Source organism: Strix aluco, chromosome 4, assembly GCF_031877795.1.
Source record: "Strix aluco isolate bStrAlu1 chromosome 4, bStrAlu1.hap1, whole genome shotgun sequence".
NCBI lineage: Eukaryota > Metazoa > Chordata > Aves > Strigiformes > Strigidae > Strix > Strix aluco.
Genome location: NC_133934.1, coordinates 77,873,301 through 77,891,122, shown reverse-complemented (window position 1 = coordinate 77,891,122; position 17,822 = coordinate 77,873,301). Strand labels below are relative to the sequence as shown.

The following is a 17,822-nucleotide window of genomic DNA, read 5'->3' as shown; positions in this document are numbered from 1 at the left end:
GTGTACGATGGAGAAGATGGCTTCGCTTTGCCAGTAGAACACATCTCCCATTTTGGCAGGGCTCGCTACTGCAGGAGATTTAAGTTAGTTGGTTTTTACTTTTGATTGTCGATGAACAGAGAACGTTTAAGTAGCTGATCATTGTGTCAACAGCTTAAGTCACTGTACCTAAATTGCTTGTGAGCCAACCCTTAGATAAATAACAAATGACCTGTTGCTGTTGCTGATGTCCTTAGCCCAGCCAACTTAATTCTTTTTTTTTTTTTTATATTTGCATTGCAGTGAGGGATACAGATATCCACGCACGTCTAGTATTCCCATCATCATACTATCAGGATACCATATCTGTTTACTTATTTATGTACGTAGATGGTATCACGTGGATTTAAGAGAGGAATCCTTTATCCTAAGGGATTATATTAATTATGCCTTGCCTTTTCCTGTGGCTGCTGGCCTCAGTGTTGACAAAAAACATCAGAGTGTCTGATAACCATGGGGAGAAAGCTGGACCAAAATCATTACTGCTTTAGCTTATCTTAATTGCTGGTTGTAAGAGCAACTCCTAAATGACTTTACAAAGATATGTTTTGGCTTTGTGGCTAATATTTCTCTCAATATTGGGCTGATAACATACGGCTCACAGGGAAACAAGTGTTTTGAGGTGATTGCACTTGTCTTCATTATGGATCGCAGGTATGCAGTGGGTTATGCATCATCCTTAAATTGTGTGCAGCTGAAAGTCCTTTGAGCAAACAGAGCCAGGCTTAGGAAAATACTAAAAAAACCCAGGAATTGTTCTTGGAATTGTTTTTTAACAAATGTCTGCCATAAAACAAGCAGTAAACTGAAAATGCCTTCTTTTCCAGTCAAGTGTAGCATGCAGAAAGATTTCTGGGTATTACCTATACAGGCAATTCAACTGTTTTTAATTAAAATGTGACTTAAGCACTGTTACTACCTTCCACTGCTGTTTACTGTGGTCTTTTAAATGCTGAGATAAAACAAGCATGTGAACACCAGTAAACTTTAATGAGGTCTGTTAGCATATATGTAGTCACTCTTGACTGAGTTCCATGCTTGGAATTGTGAATTCTTCATTAAAGTATTGTTCTGGTTGCCTGATAGTATTAAAGGATAAGCTATTGTAAATCAGGTGCTACAGTTAAGTGTTGACCTTGTAAATGCAGACATTGATAGCTCTTCAGATAAAAAGGGGGGGGGGGCTCTAGTGCAGTTTCAAAAAGTACCTTTTTGAAAACTTCAGTACTTTTTTTTCTCTGATCACTTGCTTTAATTCATTTTGTTACTCTTGTTTTATGTTAAAACTGGGGGCATTGTAATGAAATGGATATGCTGCCAGTATTCTCTTCTGTAAAGCTAAAGTACAGCCCTGTCAGACTTAATTATCAAGGTTGGTATTTTGTAACAGCTGTTGAGAGCCTTGAATAATCTACTGTACATGCTACTTGTTTAGAAAGTGGAGCTAGAAGACATTAGGTCAACAGTGAAGATAGACGTCAACTAGCCTAGTTAACTGTTTACTGTTATTTTCTAAGAGGATTTTTTTTTTTCCTGAAAACAGACCAGAAACCTTTTTAATGAACTATTTTGAAATAAAAGTGCCAAGGAATCAGATTTCTTCATAAAAGCAGTAAGATGAGATTTGGCTTAAAAGAATGAAAGATAAGTGGTGGCATTAGCTCTGATGTGTTCTAGATTGGTAAGCAGCAATTCTCATGTTACTCAGTCACCAAAGTCTGGAAAATTTATTTCCATCCATGTAAATGACTTTGTTTCATTTGGGCAAGTGATATTCTTCCCAAAATGAGTATATAAGGTAACAGAGTTACAATTTATTTACTCAAGCAGTACTTGATTTTAGCTTTGGAAGTGTATGTGCACAGTGGTACCTTGATTGATAGTATAAATATAATAGAGAATTTGTGAATCAGGCATTTTTAAAGAAACAAGTCATACACGTCATTCTTTGGTTAGAAATTTTTCTGTCCGCGGTGATACTGCACTTGTGCATCACAACCTTGGATGTACCGAGAGAAGGTTAAGGTTGCTGTGACAATATATGTTTGTATGGCACAAGCTATACGAGTACTGTGTAGTAGATAACTGCCAGTGATTTTCTGTGGTGATGGCTTTTGATTGAAGTTGGCTTTTTTTTATTGCAGAATCCCTTTGATTTGCTCCCCGCCCCCACCCCCCCCCACCCCCCATCTTTATTGTGAGAAGTGCTACCAAGTGTTGTGATACAAGCGTAGTTTAGTTGATGGCACTTGATCTAGTCATCCCAAAGAACAGCCGCCTGGTTTTTCCTTGCTCTGTCCCTTCTCTGCGACAACCTGTTCCCCCACTTCATCTTTTGGGATATCTTTTCTAGCTGTATTTTTCATCAGTATATTGCCTCCTGACTGAGCACTCTGACTTGCTGTCTTCTATTAGACATTTTCTAGCGTGGCAAAAAGACATTTTATATAAGTTTTGTGTTGAGATACAAATTTCCACTTTTCTCTTCCAAATGTGTTGGCTCGATAACGTTGCCTGAGCACAGCTGAAAACTCCTCATGCTCACTGGGTAGACAAATGCTTTGGAGGCTAAAACCATGGACTCGCTCAGTAGCTAGCTGAGAAGACTTCAAACTTGGTAATAGCACTCATTTTAGTAAGTATTTTAATAGACATCTTTTTGGCAGTGTTGGTTAGTTTGTTAACTGTCATGATAGACAGACGGCATGTGTGTTGTTCCAGCCAAAGCCAGAAGTGTTACTATTTTTTGCTTGATGTTTTTAGGTGGCAATTTTAGTGGAGTCTTAAGTAACTCACGTTGGAAAAACATTTGTGAAGTTTGTATTTTCAAATGTCAAGAGGCTTTTGAGGGTAGATAGTGCTATTTTTATTGGAAATGGAAGGGTTACTTTAGGCAGAGCTTGGGTGGCTCCTCTGCTCGGCTGTTAGAGTATTGCAGCCTTAGTCCCTAATGGGGTGGTGGGTCTCCCTGGGTCTCCCTTCCCTCCCTCTAGCCCCTCAGCAGGATGCCAAGATACTGGAAGAGTACAAAGATGGCTTTCAGCTATCTTTTTTGCCTTGTTCCTGCTCTGTGCTAAGTACCTCTTACTTCTGGTGCTGCATCTAAACTGTTCCTTACAGGAAATACTTTGGATACAAAAGTAGGAAAATTTTGTATGCTTTTAAGCATTTAGGAGTAGATGAATTCAATAAGCTAATTCAGTACTCTTACAGTTGAAATTTGGCAACTGAGTTTCTTTATAGAAGTCCTTGATACAGTGAACCTGATGTCTGCACAGAGGCAAGCTAACTAGTTGTCCCAGAAATGGTAACCAGCAGAAACAGGAATGAAAATTGTACAGCTCTGCTGTGGGGGAGGCAGAGTGGTAGGTGGAAAAGCTTTGCTTGACTGGCTTTCAATCTTTTTTCATACTTCAGAATAGTAATATTTTAAATGCTGATTTGGACTTTGCAATTTCAGTATTGGTGTAGAATTGATACATTTATAATGAGTATCTGAGTATCGTTCCTGTATTCTGATGATCAGTAGAAAATTTTATCTGGTAGGTAAGGGGAAACTTAGTCATCAATTTCTGTGCAACTGAAGCTTCTTTTTAGAAAGAAAAATGTTTAGGTAGAGGGTTTGCTGCAGGGCAACTCAGTTTTAGTGCAGATGTTCAGCCTGCGACTCAGGACACCCCCAAACTGCTTGGGAAAGAAACAGCAGCTCCACCCAGAACCTGCAGCTGAGGAAAGGGCTCGCTGGGCAAAGCTCTTCCTGATTGCCACTGAATGTCCAAGGGGCAGAGCATGTGATAGAGACCCTTTCCTTCAGGGTGATTTTCCCGTGCTCTTAGATAGGTTTTTCTTGTTCCCAGCCTGGTGGTGGAATGTCAGCTTTATCAGGCATCTACTATTCCAAAAGATAAAGCCCCCTAAATAGCATCCCAGCAGAGGACTGTGGTGGGAATCCCAGCAGCCAGCCAGTGGGTGGGCAGCCGGGCTGGTTCTGCGAGACGTTTCGGTTGCCCAGAATTTTGCATTTGTGCATCTTCCAGACTTCGTTCACTTCCAGCTTCTGGTTTATATCTGCAGTCTGCTGGCTAGTGGGTTTTTTCAAGTTTTTAATCCTTGCGTTTACATAAACTGCAATATGCTGGAAGGTTTTTTTCCCCCATGTGTGCCCACTGAATGTTTGTACCTAGCGTTTCCTTCAGTCGGAAGCAACGCTAGCTGTATTTTCCCTGCTTTTCACTAAACGAACCTCAGGTTTTTTAGACATTCTCAGCAGCAGGATAAGTGCCTTGAAGTTCTTGTAGAGAATTATTACCGAATCCTCTTTAGCTCTCTGACGCTGGAGAGAGGTGACCCTGCTTACGCTAAAGATAGATTTCCTGGGCTGCCGGCTGCCTGGCTGGAGCGGTCGGCTCTGAGCAGATGGCCATAAATGGGAAGAGCGACTGGAGGGAGCCGGCGTACCTTCCCCAGAGCGCCAGTGATGGGCAACAGGTGTTTCTGCAGTCCCCGCTTTTAAAAACCTTTGCAAGGGTGAGGAATAGGATGTAGTTTTAATTGATAAGTTGGGGGGGTTTTTTGGGGGTTGCTGCTGTGTTCAGGTTGCTGTGATCTGCGCTGTATCAAACTTAAATGTGCTCTCCTGAAGTTACTTTATTTTTGATTAATTACTTAGTTTTCATAAACTTTCAGAACTTGAAAAAGAGAGATATTTTTTCCTTCTTCCCTTAGTTATTGCTTAAAAAACACCACAACCCTGCACACTGTTTATGTTTTGTGTTTTGTTTTTTAACAACTAAGCCTGCTAAACCCAACTCACAGGTATTTTTAATGTCAGAAAAGGAAACTGGATATATCTGTTTTGCAGACTAATTTTGTATTTGTGTATATGTATATATTTATCCAAACAGACTGAAAATCTGAAGAGAGGTGACCTTTAGATTTTAATGGGATAATAGTTGGGGATGGTACTGCTTCCCTGCTCTGCTGTGTTAGTTTGTAGCCATCCTCATTACAATCTGGTTTGTTCTGGTTAACTTGAAGACAGAAGACAAATCTCAGAAGTCTGCTTATGTAAACTCTTGAACTTCCTCATAGAAATGAGGAGCTTGGTTGTGAATCAGAAATCTAATCTAAGAAGTGACAGTGTTGGTTCTGCTTTCCTTGTGTCTTCCCTAAACATTTCTGTTGACAGCAAGGTGTAAAATGTGCGAAGACGCTTAACAATTTGGGAGTTTTCATGTTTAAGATTGAGTAGTGCAATTGTACAGTGATACATGTGGACTTCTGTAAGTAATCTCATTTATTTTTTCTGTCCTTCTATAGTGGAAGCATCGGTTCATGGAAGTAATGTACACTGCACGGATAAGACAATTGAAGCTGCAGAGGCCTTGCTTCATATGGAGTCTCCTACCTGCCTGAGAGATGCCAGGAGTCCTGGTATGTTGGCCACAGTTTCTGCTCCATGAGCCATTTCTCCTTCCGCTAATTAGTAAAACGAGCAAATTGGGAAACCTGCTCCTGTGGAGACTGTATGCTGTTTAAAACATTTGCTTGCTTATTTCAAAACTACTGATCTTTTACATGATCTTCTCCACCCTGTAAAAAGCATACTTATATGTCTGAGAGAGGTTGTTGGGTAGAGATCCTTGAATAGCTACACATTTAAAATGAATTTTTCCATCTGAACATCAGGAAACACTTTTTCACTGTGCGGGTGATGAGCACAGGCACAGGTTGCCCGGAGAGGGAGCATCTCCTTCCTGCGAGATACTCAAAAGCTGTCTGGACACGGTCCTGGGCAGCTGGTTCTAGGTGGCCCTGCTTGAGCAGAGGGGTTGGACGAGATGCCCTCCAGAGGTCACTTCTAACCTCAACCATTCTGTGGTTCTGTGAATTTGACATTTTAAATTGCTAAAATAAAGAGTTATTTTAAGGGAAAAGTGTTTTTACCTGTTTATCTGAATACACTGTGTTGCAAAGTGTTACCAGTTTAAAAAACCCTAGAACTTGATGATTACTTGTAACTTCAGAAGGAACAGCAAGTTATTTATATATGTTGGATGAAATAATGGTCAAAACTGAAACCCAAAAGCAACCAAATAGGAAATGGAGAAAAGGATAAAAGATTAAGCTCTAAGTTGTTTCATTTAACGTTGAGTTTAGTTTTAAGGAATATTGGTGTGACAATTTGTCTTGTGCCTAACAATACTAGCAAGTGTCGATGTTTTTGGGAATTGGATTGATTTTCTAGGTGACAGGTTGTTGGAGCAGAATCTTGCTATACTATTGCATATGCTTTGTTTAAAATAATTTTATGTAAGATGCACATGTAAAAAATAATCAGGTAGAAACTTCATCAGATACTCTTTTTTTTTTTTTTTAACCTTCCCTCATAGTGGAATTTTTTGTCCCTCCTTGTGTGTCAACCCCAGAATTTATCCATGCGGCCATGAGACCTGATGTGATCACAGAAACTGTGGTGGAGGTGTCAACAGAGGAATCTGAACCAATGGATGCATCTCCTGTTCCAACTTCCCCTGATATCCATGAACCAATGAAAAAGAAAAAAGGTGTGTACGGCCCTTTGCAGGAGCAATCTCAGAATTTATTTCTGATGTGCACTGCCGCAAGTGGTGTAGGTGGTACTTGTGGACATAGGTTAGATGAGCTGATTTGTCTGCTCGTGTAATCAGTCTGATTGGAGTCTGAACTGTGAGTTCTTAGAAAATGAGTCTGCGACAACAAAAAAGAAAAAAGTAGCAAGAGAAAAAAAGTAGCAAGAGAATGGGCTTTGCCAAGCAATAAAGGAAAATTATGTCTCTGTTGTTGTGTTTTTTAAGCACAGTTTATGAAGTGGAGAAACGGTAGAGAAAGATTCAAAGAGGACTTGCGTGGGTAACCATTGGTGCCTGAAATATTGATATATTTGGAAAGCAGGTAGTCTCAGGGTTCTTCTGGTGAAACGTCAGGGTAAATACTGACTTACAAAACCATAAATCAGTTTACAAAATCAGTACAAGATCTTCCTCGTGAGAGAAGTATCTTATTTTTCTGATTGGCGTTTCTTGGAGGAGAAGCTATTCAGAACAGTGTTTCAGTACTAAGCATTCAGCTACCAAATGGAAGGGTAGCACCTGGAGAGGTTTCTCTCTGGTCTAGCGGTTTTCTTATACGTATCACTACAACTCATCTAACCATAGGAATGTTGTTTTATTAGAACTTCCAGACGTACTAAGATGGAATATTCACTTGTAATTTAGAGGGGAAAAAAATGCAATGTAGTGACAAAGTGATACAAATCTAAGATCTGTGAGTTTTAGGTTTAATAAAAACACATATAACAGATAACTGTAACTACTGTAGATTGCACAAGCAAGAAAATTACAGTTAAAGCTTTTCCATAGCTGTAGTCATATACTGGATTTAAACTATTTCATGATATTCCACTGTCTGTTTGAATGGTCATTACTGGGCAGATTGCGTTACAGGGCTGTGCTCAGGAAGTTCTGAAATTTTATGAAGGTTACTTTGTAAATATTTTTTTCCTATTACAGAGTCCAGATCCTTGCTCTTAAGTGTGTAAGGTCCCTCAGCCATAGTTACAGAGCCGTAATTTTGGTCTTCATAATTAATGCCTTTTGAAATTCAGTGTTTAATGAACAACATTGCTCATCAGCAAAAATTGATACTCTTGTGCCTGAGGTAGGAGAGTTAATCGTTGCTGCTGGCCTCTAACTGAAGGCAGAAGCATGGGCTGTTTACAGCCTGCTGTCGTGGGGTATGATCCTCTTCCCTGCTTGGGCCTGTTTACCTTGAGTAAAAAGGTCAGTGAAGTATGAAAGGATGAAGAAGCCGCAGGTCTTGCTGGGAGAGGATTTCCCTGGCACAGGAAGGTGGGCAGCTCTGAGCCTCTTGGCAGGGGCAGGCGGAGGGTAGGAGGTGGCACGTGGGAGCCCTGCCAGCCCGCGGCGAGCCGGGGCAGGGCAGCCCCTGTCCTGCATCGCTGAGGCTGCGGGTCCCCTCTGCAGCCGCCTCAACACTCTGCCGTACCCGAGTCCCGTGCGGCACCGCTCGCCCGCGGAGTGGAAGCTTTTCTCTGTCGCTTTCAGCAGCCAGGTGCAAGGTGGAAACGAATGTTTACGATGTCGGTAGTAAAATTCCTTAGGCAAACTGATGCTTTGATCAACACCCCAACTAGAATGCCAAAAAGAAAGCAGAAGAATTAATACATTTCAGAGTAAAACGGACACTGGACTGAAAGAATGCAAAGAAACTGAAGTTTTGCTCTATACATTTGGTGCTTACCTCACCTGCCATTACCTTGTCTGAGTTACATTTGCCTATGAAATAAGCAACCGAGTGGTGACTTAAACTGGATGTACAGTAGTAGTAATCTAAGAATTTAAATTTATCCATACCTGTAGCAAGGAAATGGTAGGGGGAAAAAAATGCATGACCTGCTTCTTTCAGCAAAGACAAACTGTAAAATACTTTTATTCTGCATATGATTAATACTTTTTTACTCCCCCATGTTTTATGCGCAGCTGGCCGTAAACCAAAAACCCAGCAATCGGCTGTATCTGATGGCTCTCCAGATCTAGGTATAAAGAAGAAACCTAGAGAAGGCAAAGGTATATTTTCCCATTTATCGAGTCTTTAAAATGATGCAGTGTATGTGTATTGTATTACTGTCACAGGAAATATACAGATCTTTAGAAGTTTGGACGAGTTTGTACTGACTTCATTAAAGTTTTAATTTTATTTGATGTCTTCAAATTTGTGTGTACAAAATCTAGCACAAGGATGTGTGGAACTGCTCTAGAAGTGCCCTGTAAATACACTCTGCAGTTAATAGGCTTCCTGATTTTTCATTTGCTTTGTTTTGTGTTTATTGACTCGTGCTGTCTTTTGTGTTGTATGTTAACTTACTGCTAGACACATAGTTTGTTCAGCTACTGCTGAAAGGCTTGTTCCCAAGTAGAAGTGGCTTATGGGTGTTTGTAATGGTGATGGTTGAAAATATGTTTTCTTAGTTGAATCACTAACTTCAGTGAGAATATGTTGCTTGACCAATAGATTCAGTTTGGCTGAAGGGGAAAAACAAAAGGATGATGTGTTTCTTTACTGGTTGAGTGAGGATTTTCTGTAGGAGAGTCATACTTCCCTAATGTTTCTCCTGATCAACAGCGGGCCCTTTCTTGGACTCCAAGCCCCTGCTAATCACTTGCCAGGGAGACAGACTAGGGCATTTGCTCACAGGTTACCTTTCAGTTGGTGTGCAGTGTATCAGCTCTTCCCCTGGTTATAGGTGAAAGATGTGGTTCTCTTCCCCACTTACTGCACTGAGAGTTGTTTGGAGATGTTGCTGTGGCTAGGAGAAACAAAGTTTAGTGACTTGCAGTGGCAGCGTACTAGCTGAAAGAGCGTGCGGTGGTCAGCTCCGCTATTCTTCTGGGATTTGTTTAAAAGCAAGATCTCAGCTGTTTACATAATTCCTTATCTGGGCGCAGCTCCTGAGTTGTCACATTTGTCAGTAGGGCAAGGAAGAATGGGACTGACGTTGTGCAGATGTTAGCTCATGAAAGCCACCACAAACAGTAATTAAACTTCCCTGCAGTGGCCACTGCTGCTGTCTGTGGATTTGGCTGTAGCAGTGGACCTCAGCGAAGATCACAGATTTTGCATCTGCTGCACTTAAAAGTACATCTTGTTTAATTCTATTTTTTTTGAGTATTCTTAAAGCCTTCTTAGCTTGCTTTCTGATTCTGATTTCACTATTACAGCTTTCCATTATCTGAACAGTACTCGTAAAGTGTCCCAGTTCCTAGTTTGCTGTACAAATAACTTTGAGAAAGGAGGCCTGTATGCCTGTATTTCTGTCTCATCTAGTTTTCGTCTGTACTGGTGATTTCACTCTATAGCTGTTTGTTTTATGAAGTTGGAGATGGTACTGCTTTGGTGGTGGTGGGTTTAGTTGTTTGGTGTTTTTTTTTTTTTATTCTGTGGACCCTTATTATGATCTACTTATGTCTGCTGTTTTCACGAGGTAGCTCATTCCATATTTTACACTACAACTGGCATAAAATACTTTTTTTCCTTAATATAGGCTAACTTGATGTCCTGCAAAATATTTTGTTACTGGATTTATTTTTTTGTTACTTATTTTAAAAAATGACTTGCAAATATAGGCTATTTTACATGCAGTGTGTTTTTGAAACTGGGAATTATTCCTAGAGCTCAGTACTGTCAATAGAGTTAAGTCATGGAGGAGGAGGACAGCTGGTTGTGCACATTGGGAAAGGGGATCGATTGCTTGTTGTCCATGTAGGTACTCCTTCCTTTGTGCCTTCCTGACACTTTCTGATGCAAAGTGAAGCAGCTGTAAATCTGATTTAATCGTGCCCTTCGATTTTTTTATACAGGAGGAACTGGAGATTTCTTAATATTTTTTTCTTAAGTGAGATAGTATTTTTTTGCCCTCATGTAGTGGATTGGCAGTTCAGGCATGGTTTCTCTTTCCATATTTTCTTTTTCATTTGCATAAATACTTTTTTTTAAAGTGCAGGCAGTTGGAGGGAGCAAAACTGGCTTTGAGCCTCTCCACATAGATGCTGGTAGCAATGTGACAGTTCATTGATACACACAATGCCTTGTATCATTCACATACTCTGTGGCCATTAATCATTCTATTTTGAGATGACAGCCAACATTCTTAAGCAGCTGGCAACTGTGATAATCAGCTGGCCACAAAAATTTCTTTCATTGTGCAAAATTTACTCTGTGTTGAAGTTAAGATAGGTAATAATAATGTCTGGCTCAGTGGCCACTTACAGTACTGGTTAGCGTGAGACCTTTGAGGGGTGGAGATGAGCTTTGTGCTATTAAATAAGGCTCCTGTCTTCCTAGCAAGGTGCTGGGACATGTTTGTCTACCAGGCTGGGCTTACAGATGCTGAAGAGCGGCACGAATGTAAACCTTTTCAGGTAATACATTTTCCAGCCATGTCTTTCTCTTCCTTGGGAGTCTGTAAGCTTGGATTCATAGTATTAGGAAAGTCTGGTTCTAAGGAGAAAGGATTTAAAAATGGTTCCAGATTGTGTTAAACATTTCTGTAATAAGCTTTTTGTGTTAAATGCATAGCAGCTATAGCGAACACAGTGACCCACCTCAAGTATCACTGGGTCTTACTGGCAATAGTAGATGGCTTCTGAGTAGTATAGGCATTGCATACTCCTCCTGTGGAAAAAAATTGTTATTTAGGTCAATAGAGAGTATGAGGGCAAAGAAGGAAACTGCTGAGCCAGCAGCACTGTTCCTGCAGAAAAATTAGGTGTTTTCAGGGGTGACTTCTCTTGAAGCTTCTGTTTACTTCGTAATACTGAAGCCCACTTACATTTTTGCAAAAAATCTGTTGCAGATATGCAGCATTTGGCGGTGGACCCAGAAATTCTATTTCTCCAGAGCTAAGGAAAAAAAAATTATTAATTCCCTAAAATCTAGGATGATTTCAGGATTCCTGAGTTCTCTTGCTGACTCTTTCCTCATATAGGTCCTCATATAGATGTCTCTGAAATCCAGTGGAAGCTGGATTTTGGTACCTATTGAGTCAGTACTTGCTGTTTATTGGAGCATGTGGTAAAATACATTTATTCTCTGATGATGAGGTGGTATTCCAGAAGATGGAAACTACACATTTTTTTACCCTTTGAGGTTTTTGAAAGATAACTAACTTCTTGGAGTTGCAACAGTGGTCTTCAGCGTGCCTTAATGTATTTTAATTGCCTTCAGCATGGCATAACAAAGTGCTGTGCTAGGCCTCTAAATCTCAGGAATTAATAAACTTTTTTTGCCAAAAAAAAATTTTAATAGTTTTATTTGGCTCACATCACCCCCTGGAAGCCTGATCAAGTGAAGAATTTGGATTAATGTTCTAAGGTTATTATTCTTGTAGCTCTGTCTTAGTTCTCCCTTCTCAGATAACTTGAGGACCCTTCTCCAGCTGTACAAATTGGAATGTGATCTGCTTTTTTTCTTCTGCTCTTCTTCCCCTTTTCCTAGATGCAGAGAACCCCCATGTTATGTTTTATGCTATCCTGACAGTCACTGTCATAAACCCCATTTTGGGGCTCTTCCAGTGGAAATGCTACACCTCTTGAATACCTGAGAATTACATCAAATTTTTCTTCTGTAGACTGACTTTATTCTGTATCCCCCTAATTACAGAAAGATATGTGGGATTTTTGCCATATGAATACTTGTAGCAAGAAATTGGACTGGTTTTGCAGCTAGAAGGACTTTGGTCACTCTGCAGCATGTGTTTGGGAAGGGTCAGAACATGGGGCTGTCACCAGTCGGTGTGGGCACCCCAGATCCTGGACAGGAGGTTGTCTTACAGACTTAACCACAGCTGAGATGGTTTGTTGTTGAAGGTTCTATGCCTTTTAAAAATGACTTACTTATATCCTACGGTGTGTCATAAAATGAACTGGTATTTCCATTCCCCGTGTAAGCAAATACGAGAAGAAAATCCTGAGCTCTCGTCCTGCCTCTGCTGAACAGATGTAGGTTGTAGTGATTTGGAACACCCTCCCACACCTCCTTCCAAGAACTGAGAATGGGTGCTGGATTGAACAGGCTCCTGTGCTATATAGCAGATCACTTGGATTAGCTCTTTTCAGAATGTAAATATTTATGGAAGCTTTACTAAACGTTATAGATCTAATGAATACGTACATGTTACATTACATACCATCCTCTGTGTAACATTTGCTTGTAATGCAGGTCATTCAGAGTTACCTATATATGGAGAACTTTCTGTTGTCTTTGAAAGTGGGTTTCTAATATTTAAATGCTTTCTGGTTACAGGAAATACAACGTACTTATGGGAGTTCCTTCTGGACCTTCTCCAGGACAAAAATACTTGTCCTCGATATATTAAATGGACTCAGCGAGAGAAGGGGATCTTTAAACTTGTGGACTCGAAAGCTGTCTCCAAGCTATGGGGAAAACACAAAAACAAACCTGACATGAACTATGAGACTATGGGAAGAGCTCTGAGGTAAAAACTCTTATATCCTTAAGTTATCTACTATAATTTTAACTATGATTCTTAATTTTGCCTATAGAAATAGAACAGTTCTGAAATCTTAAAAGCTTTGTCCTCTTGCTGACTTAGCTGTTTAAAAAGCATCAGTCTTGCAGTTCCTGTTGCTTTTTGTGTTACCGGTTAAACTGAAATTTAATTCCTGAAGTATGTATTTAAAAGGTCAGATTTTTTTTTTTTTCAGCTAGATCCTTCAGATACTTTGCCAGTATGCTCTGCCAGCTTGCTTCCATACCTTCTTACACTGCAGGTTTTACTGTGGTTACTTCAGATTTTCTGGTTAGTGTAGAATGAGGTTTTCTTTAAAATCTGTCACTATGTTGGTTACTACTTAATTGTACTTTTTTTGCAGGTATTACTATCAAAGAGGAATCCTTGCAAAAGTTGAGGGACAGAGGCTTGTATATCAGTTTAAGGAAATGCCAAAAAATATAGTTGTCATAGATGATGACAAAAGCGAGTCCTGCAGTGAAGATTTGTCAATGCCTACAGATGAAAAGTCATTGGAAAGAGTGTCTTTATCTGCAGAAAACCTTTTAAAAGCAGCAACCTCTGCACGCGGAGGAAAAAATTCCTCTCAGTTAAGCTGTACCAGAACAGAAAAAGCAGTCACCAGAGTTGTGAATATTGCCTCACCAGTGCATGATACATCATCATCTCGTCCCTCAACTACCACTACTACTGTCCCAGCAACGACAGCTCCCAGGTTTGTATTTATGGGGCTTGGGCTTGCCATCTGCTAATGACAAGCAATTTTTTGGTTAGGAAGCTGTCTTTTTAGTTTTATGTTTTAAATGTTGGAAATAGTTTCTGATTTGCTAGCAGCAGTGTAACATGACAGAATACTATCGAAGTCTAGTTTATGAGATCAGAGCCAACTGTCAATAGGCTTGCCCTCGCATGCATTTTAAAATTATGTAGGGAGAGGGAAGGGGAAAAAAGAGAGATGAATGCTGCTGAATTTCCAAAGTCCCATTGCTAGTTGTGCAAAAGGTTTGGGTGTGTTTTGTTTGTTTTTTGAAGAACCAATTAAAAATCGATAAATGTTTGTCTATCCCTGTTGTCAGCTCTAATGGTGCCCTGTGTTCTGGCTTAAACACACACATCTTTCTTCATTTTGCAGGACTGTACGTGTGGCAATGCAAGTGCCTGTTGTAATGACCTCTCTGGGACAGAAAATCTCCACCGTGGCAGTGCAGTCAGTAAATGCAGGGTCGCCGTTAATAACCAACACAAGTCCGACAACAGCAACAACTCCAAAGGTAGTAATCCAGACAATCCCTACTGTGATGCCAACCTCTGCTGAAAACGGAGACAAAATCACAATGCAGCCTGCCAAAATCATTACGATCCCTGCCACGCAACTTACGCAGTGTCAGTTACAAACAAAAACGGGCCTGTCGGGGTCAGGAAGTATTAACATTGTGGGAACCCCGTTGGCTGTTAGAGCACTAACCCCTGTGTCTATAGCTCATGGGACACCAGTAATGAGACTATCGGTGCCTGCTCAGCAGGCGTCTGGCCAGACTCCTCCCAGGGTGATTAGCGCAGTTATAAAAAGTCCGGAAGTTAAATCAGACACAGCGGCTTTAAAACAGGAACGTGAAGTGAAAACACTGCAGCTGGTAAAAGAAGAGAAGCCGGCAGATGGAAGCAAGACTGTGACCCACGTAGTAGTAGTTAGCACGCCCTCAGCTATTGCCCTTCCTGTAACAGTGAAAACAGAAGGAATCATAACGTGCGAGAAATGAAGAATAGGTTGCTTCCAGCATGGACTTCTAGCCTGTTACGGTTTTGAATATACTGACATAATTGGGGGAGGGAAGTGGATGCGATCACCAAGTCGAAAAGGAGAGTTTTGAAATGTTAATAAACATGCATATTTTGAAGACTTACTGGAAAAAAAATTTATTTTCCCGTGTTTCAGTGGGAATTGAACCACATTGATATGCTGACAAAAACTGCCTCTTCCAGTGGGGAAACAGCTGAACCTATGGAGAAGGAAAGATAGAGGGACTGAAAAGGGACCAAACAGTTCACTACGTTGCCCATTACCAAGTTACACTAAGACCTGGAACACTAAAAGAGAGTTGTGCGAGAGGTTTGCCTTGGGTTTTAGTTTTCAGGGGGAGAGGAAAGTCTCGTTGTTACAAATGGCAAATTTGATGCATTTTATATGCATACCAGCAATTACTACTGTGTGCCCACAGTACTCAACTGGTGCTATGTGAAAAACCCTGCTATTAGGTATTGTAGAATGTGAAATAAAGGAGAAGATTAAAGAGCTTCTAAAAGAAGACAGAGACCTTAGAGGGATTTTTGTATCATACAGCTTAAGCAGATTCAAAATGAAAGCCTTAGACTGATTTTCAGTTATCTTTCTTGAAATAAGCTAATGGCTTGTTTGTGTAAAGCTTTTTTATTAAAACAAATTTTTTAAAAATCTTGTACCTAGCACAGTATTGTTATAGAATTACATGTAACATATTTTGTATGGTAGTTAAAAGTCTGTCTAAATTTCTTAATTGTGGACAAAATAGCAGCAGGCTTTCTGCCTCCTGCTGTAACATGCCTGTGTCTCTCACTTAGCCTTGACATCCATGCATACATTTCAGTTTCAGCTCTACTCTGTCACTTGAAAGGTCACGCCCAGCATGAGCTTTTGTCAGGTAGTTCTAAACCTGTAAATTTTTTTTTTAGTTAAAGTTAAGAGGGAAGTACCAGTGTTCAGAATGAACTATAATAGTTTGTATATTCAACATTTGAAGTATATTCTATTTTGTTGTACTCTTGTTTCAAAGTGTATTCAAGTAGGTTTTACTGAAATATAGAAACAAAATTTAATGGTGTTTGGTCTGCTTTTTTTTTTTTTTATTCCTTTAAACCTATTAACCTTCTTTTCTGCTTGTTTCAAATCTTCCAGGCATTCAGCCTAAGATAGCTGATATAGTGTGGAAGTTTGGAACTACTCCGGTACTCCAAATGGCTGACCAACTATCTCACATAGTACACTGAAATGTTTTTCACTGAAATATCTGTGAAGCTTGCGGTAGTTGGTGAGGTAACTTCTGACAGGGGTCTAGTTCTCTTACGCCTTTTCGGGATGGTGAGCATACGCCATGTTCTTGCATTGTGGCTCATCACATGAGTGCTTGTGGAATAACTTGAGTAGCTTAAGAAGTTACTGCCCTCCAGCTGACGGGTGGTAACGTTGTACGTGCTCCCAATTGTTCTAATGCAAAGAAGACCGGGATTGCTTAAATGACTCTGAGAGTCAATAACTTCTAGAGCTCTGTGAACTACTGAATTGCTGCTCCAGCTACACCTTCATTTCCTAAGGCTGCACTGCAAAGGAAAGGTAGAAATGAGCAGACTTGGCTACTCCAGTGTACTAATCTCTCTGATGATCTCATAGAAGCAAGCTGAAAGTACCTGCAGGTAGAAATTGTGAAAAAAGAGAAATACTAAGGTATACTGCTGGTCCTTTTGATGTTGTTGCCATTGACATTTCCAACTGTTAATATTTTGGCTTCAGCACAAATGCATGACTTCAGGCAGATGTGTGTTTTCTGAATTAAGTAAGTATCTAAATGTTTTCCATTTATAATTGCACTGAAGTTACAGGTATCACGATACATTGCTACAGGGTAAAGCTTGGGTGAGAACACACAGTACACAAATTGCTCTGTAGTTGCAGTCCACGTGCAAGAGTTTGGCTTAAAATAGTTGCAGGGTAGCTCACGCTGTTTTCGTGGGGACCACACTGGCACTACCACAGTTACTAGAGAAGCAGCACATCAGCTTGTGGGTAGCCAGGTGCCCAGTGGCACCCCCAGTTCCCAGTGAGATGCCCTGGGAAGTCTTCAGAGTAGGAAGTCGGATAATCCCAAAATAGTTTAAGTCTAAATGACCATCTAAGTACTTCATGCCTAGAGGAGCAATTTTAATGAAAATCTGGAACTGAGGTCTTCAGTAATGATAAAGGAGACCAGAATTAAATACTTAGACCAGAGTTTATTTTTTCCCTTTAACTTTTAATACTGAAAAATGAGTTGCCTGTAGAGTCCTAGCAGTAAGTCCCATTCTTCCCTTCGACTGGTAAGAAATGTGGGAATAGCTCCAGGTCAGCCTGTGGGGAACTTTGAAAGTCTTTTGAAAAAGGGATTTGTTTTCATACACTAAGCAGGGAAGCAGAGTTTAAGAGCAAATGAACGAACAAGCTGAAGCAGGTTAAAAGTGTGGTATGGAAGGCAGCAATCCCTTCCCCCAGCAGTTAACCCAAAGAAGCAGAGGTTCTTATTGATGAGCTGTGTTCCTGGCCTGGGGGAGAGAATAAAGACTCCTTTGCCGGAGGAAATGTAGGAGAAGGAAGAGGATTTATGTTGCCAAGAAAGAGATAGCACAGAAAGGGAAGTAGGGGGAAGCTGGGCAATGGGTTGACTAATTTGGTAGTCTGAGAGGCACTAATGTTCTGGGTAGAGGGAAATGGAGCAGTGTGAAGGGAGGCAGGTAGAACAAATCGGAGCTAGAAGACAAGAAGAGATCAAAGTAATAGCATTTTTAAACCCACATTTCTAAATGGCTGTGATTTGAACGTATATGAAAGAGAGATGCTGTATCTCAGAGTGTGAAAATGTCTGTCTCTGGAGTATTTGCAGTTAAGACCTTTGGGACACTAATTTAG

General features: G+C 40.4%; 1 protein-coding gene across 9 annotated transcripts in view; it reads left to right on the top strand.

Moving 5' to 3' along the window:
• ELF2 (E74 like ETS transcription factor 2) overlaps nt 1–15,982 on the top strand; it is a 38,933-nt gene extending 22,951 nt beyond the window's left edge. For 5 of the 9 annotated variants that reach the window (XM_074823672.1, XM_074823679.1, XM_074823673.1 and 2 more), the window contains 6 exons: nt 5,359–5,472; nt 6,432–6,605; nt 8,580–8,666; nt 12,901–13,093; nt 13,491–13,844; nt 14,262–15,982. In XM_074823672.1, the coding sequence (XP_074679773.1) occupies nt 5,359–5,472; nt 6,432–6,605; nt 8,580–8,666; nt 12,901–13,093; nt 13,491–13,844; nt 14,262–14,889 (1,550 nt within the window). In that variant the 3' untranslated portion in view covers nt 14,890–15,982. Of the gene's footprint in view, nt 1–4,416; nt 4,567–5,358; nt 5,473–6,431; nt 6,606–8,579; nt 8,667–12,900; nt 13,094–13,490; nt 13,845–14,261 lie in introns of those variants that run through there. The other 4 variants (XM_074823674.1, XM_074823676.1, XM_074823677.1 and 1 more) reach the window with 3 other exon arrangements.
• The last annotated feature ends 1,840 nt before the right edge of the window (nt 15,983–17,822 follow it).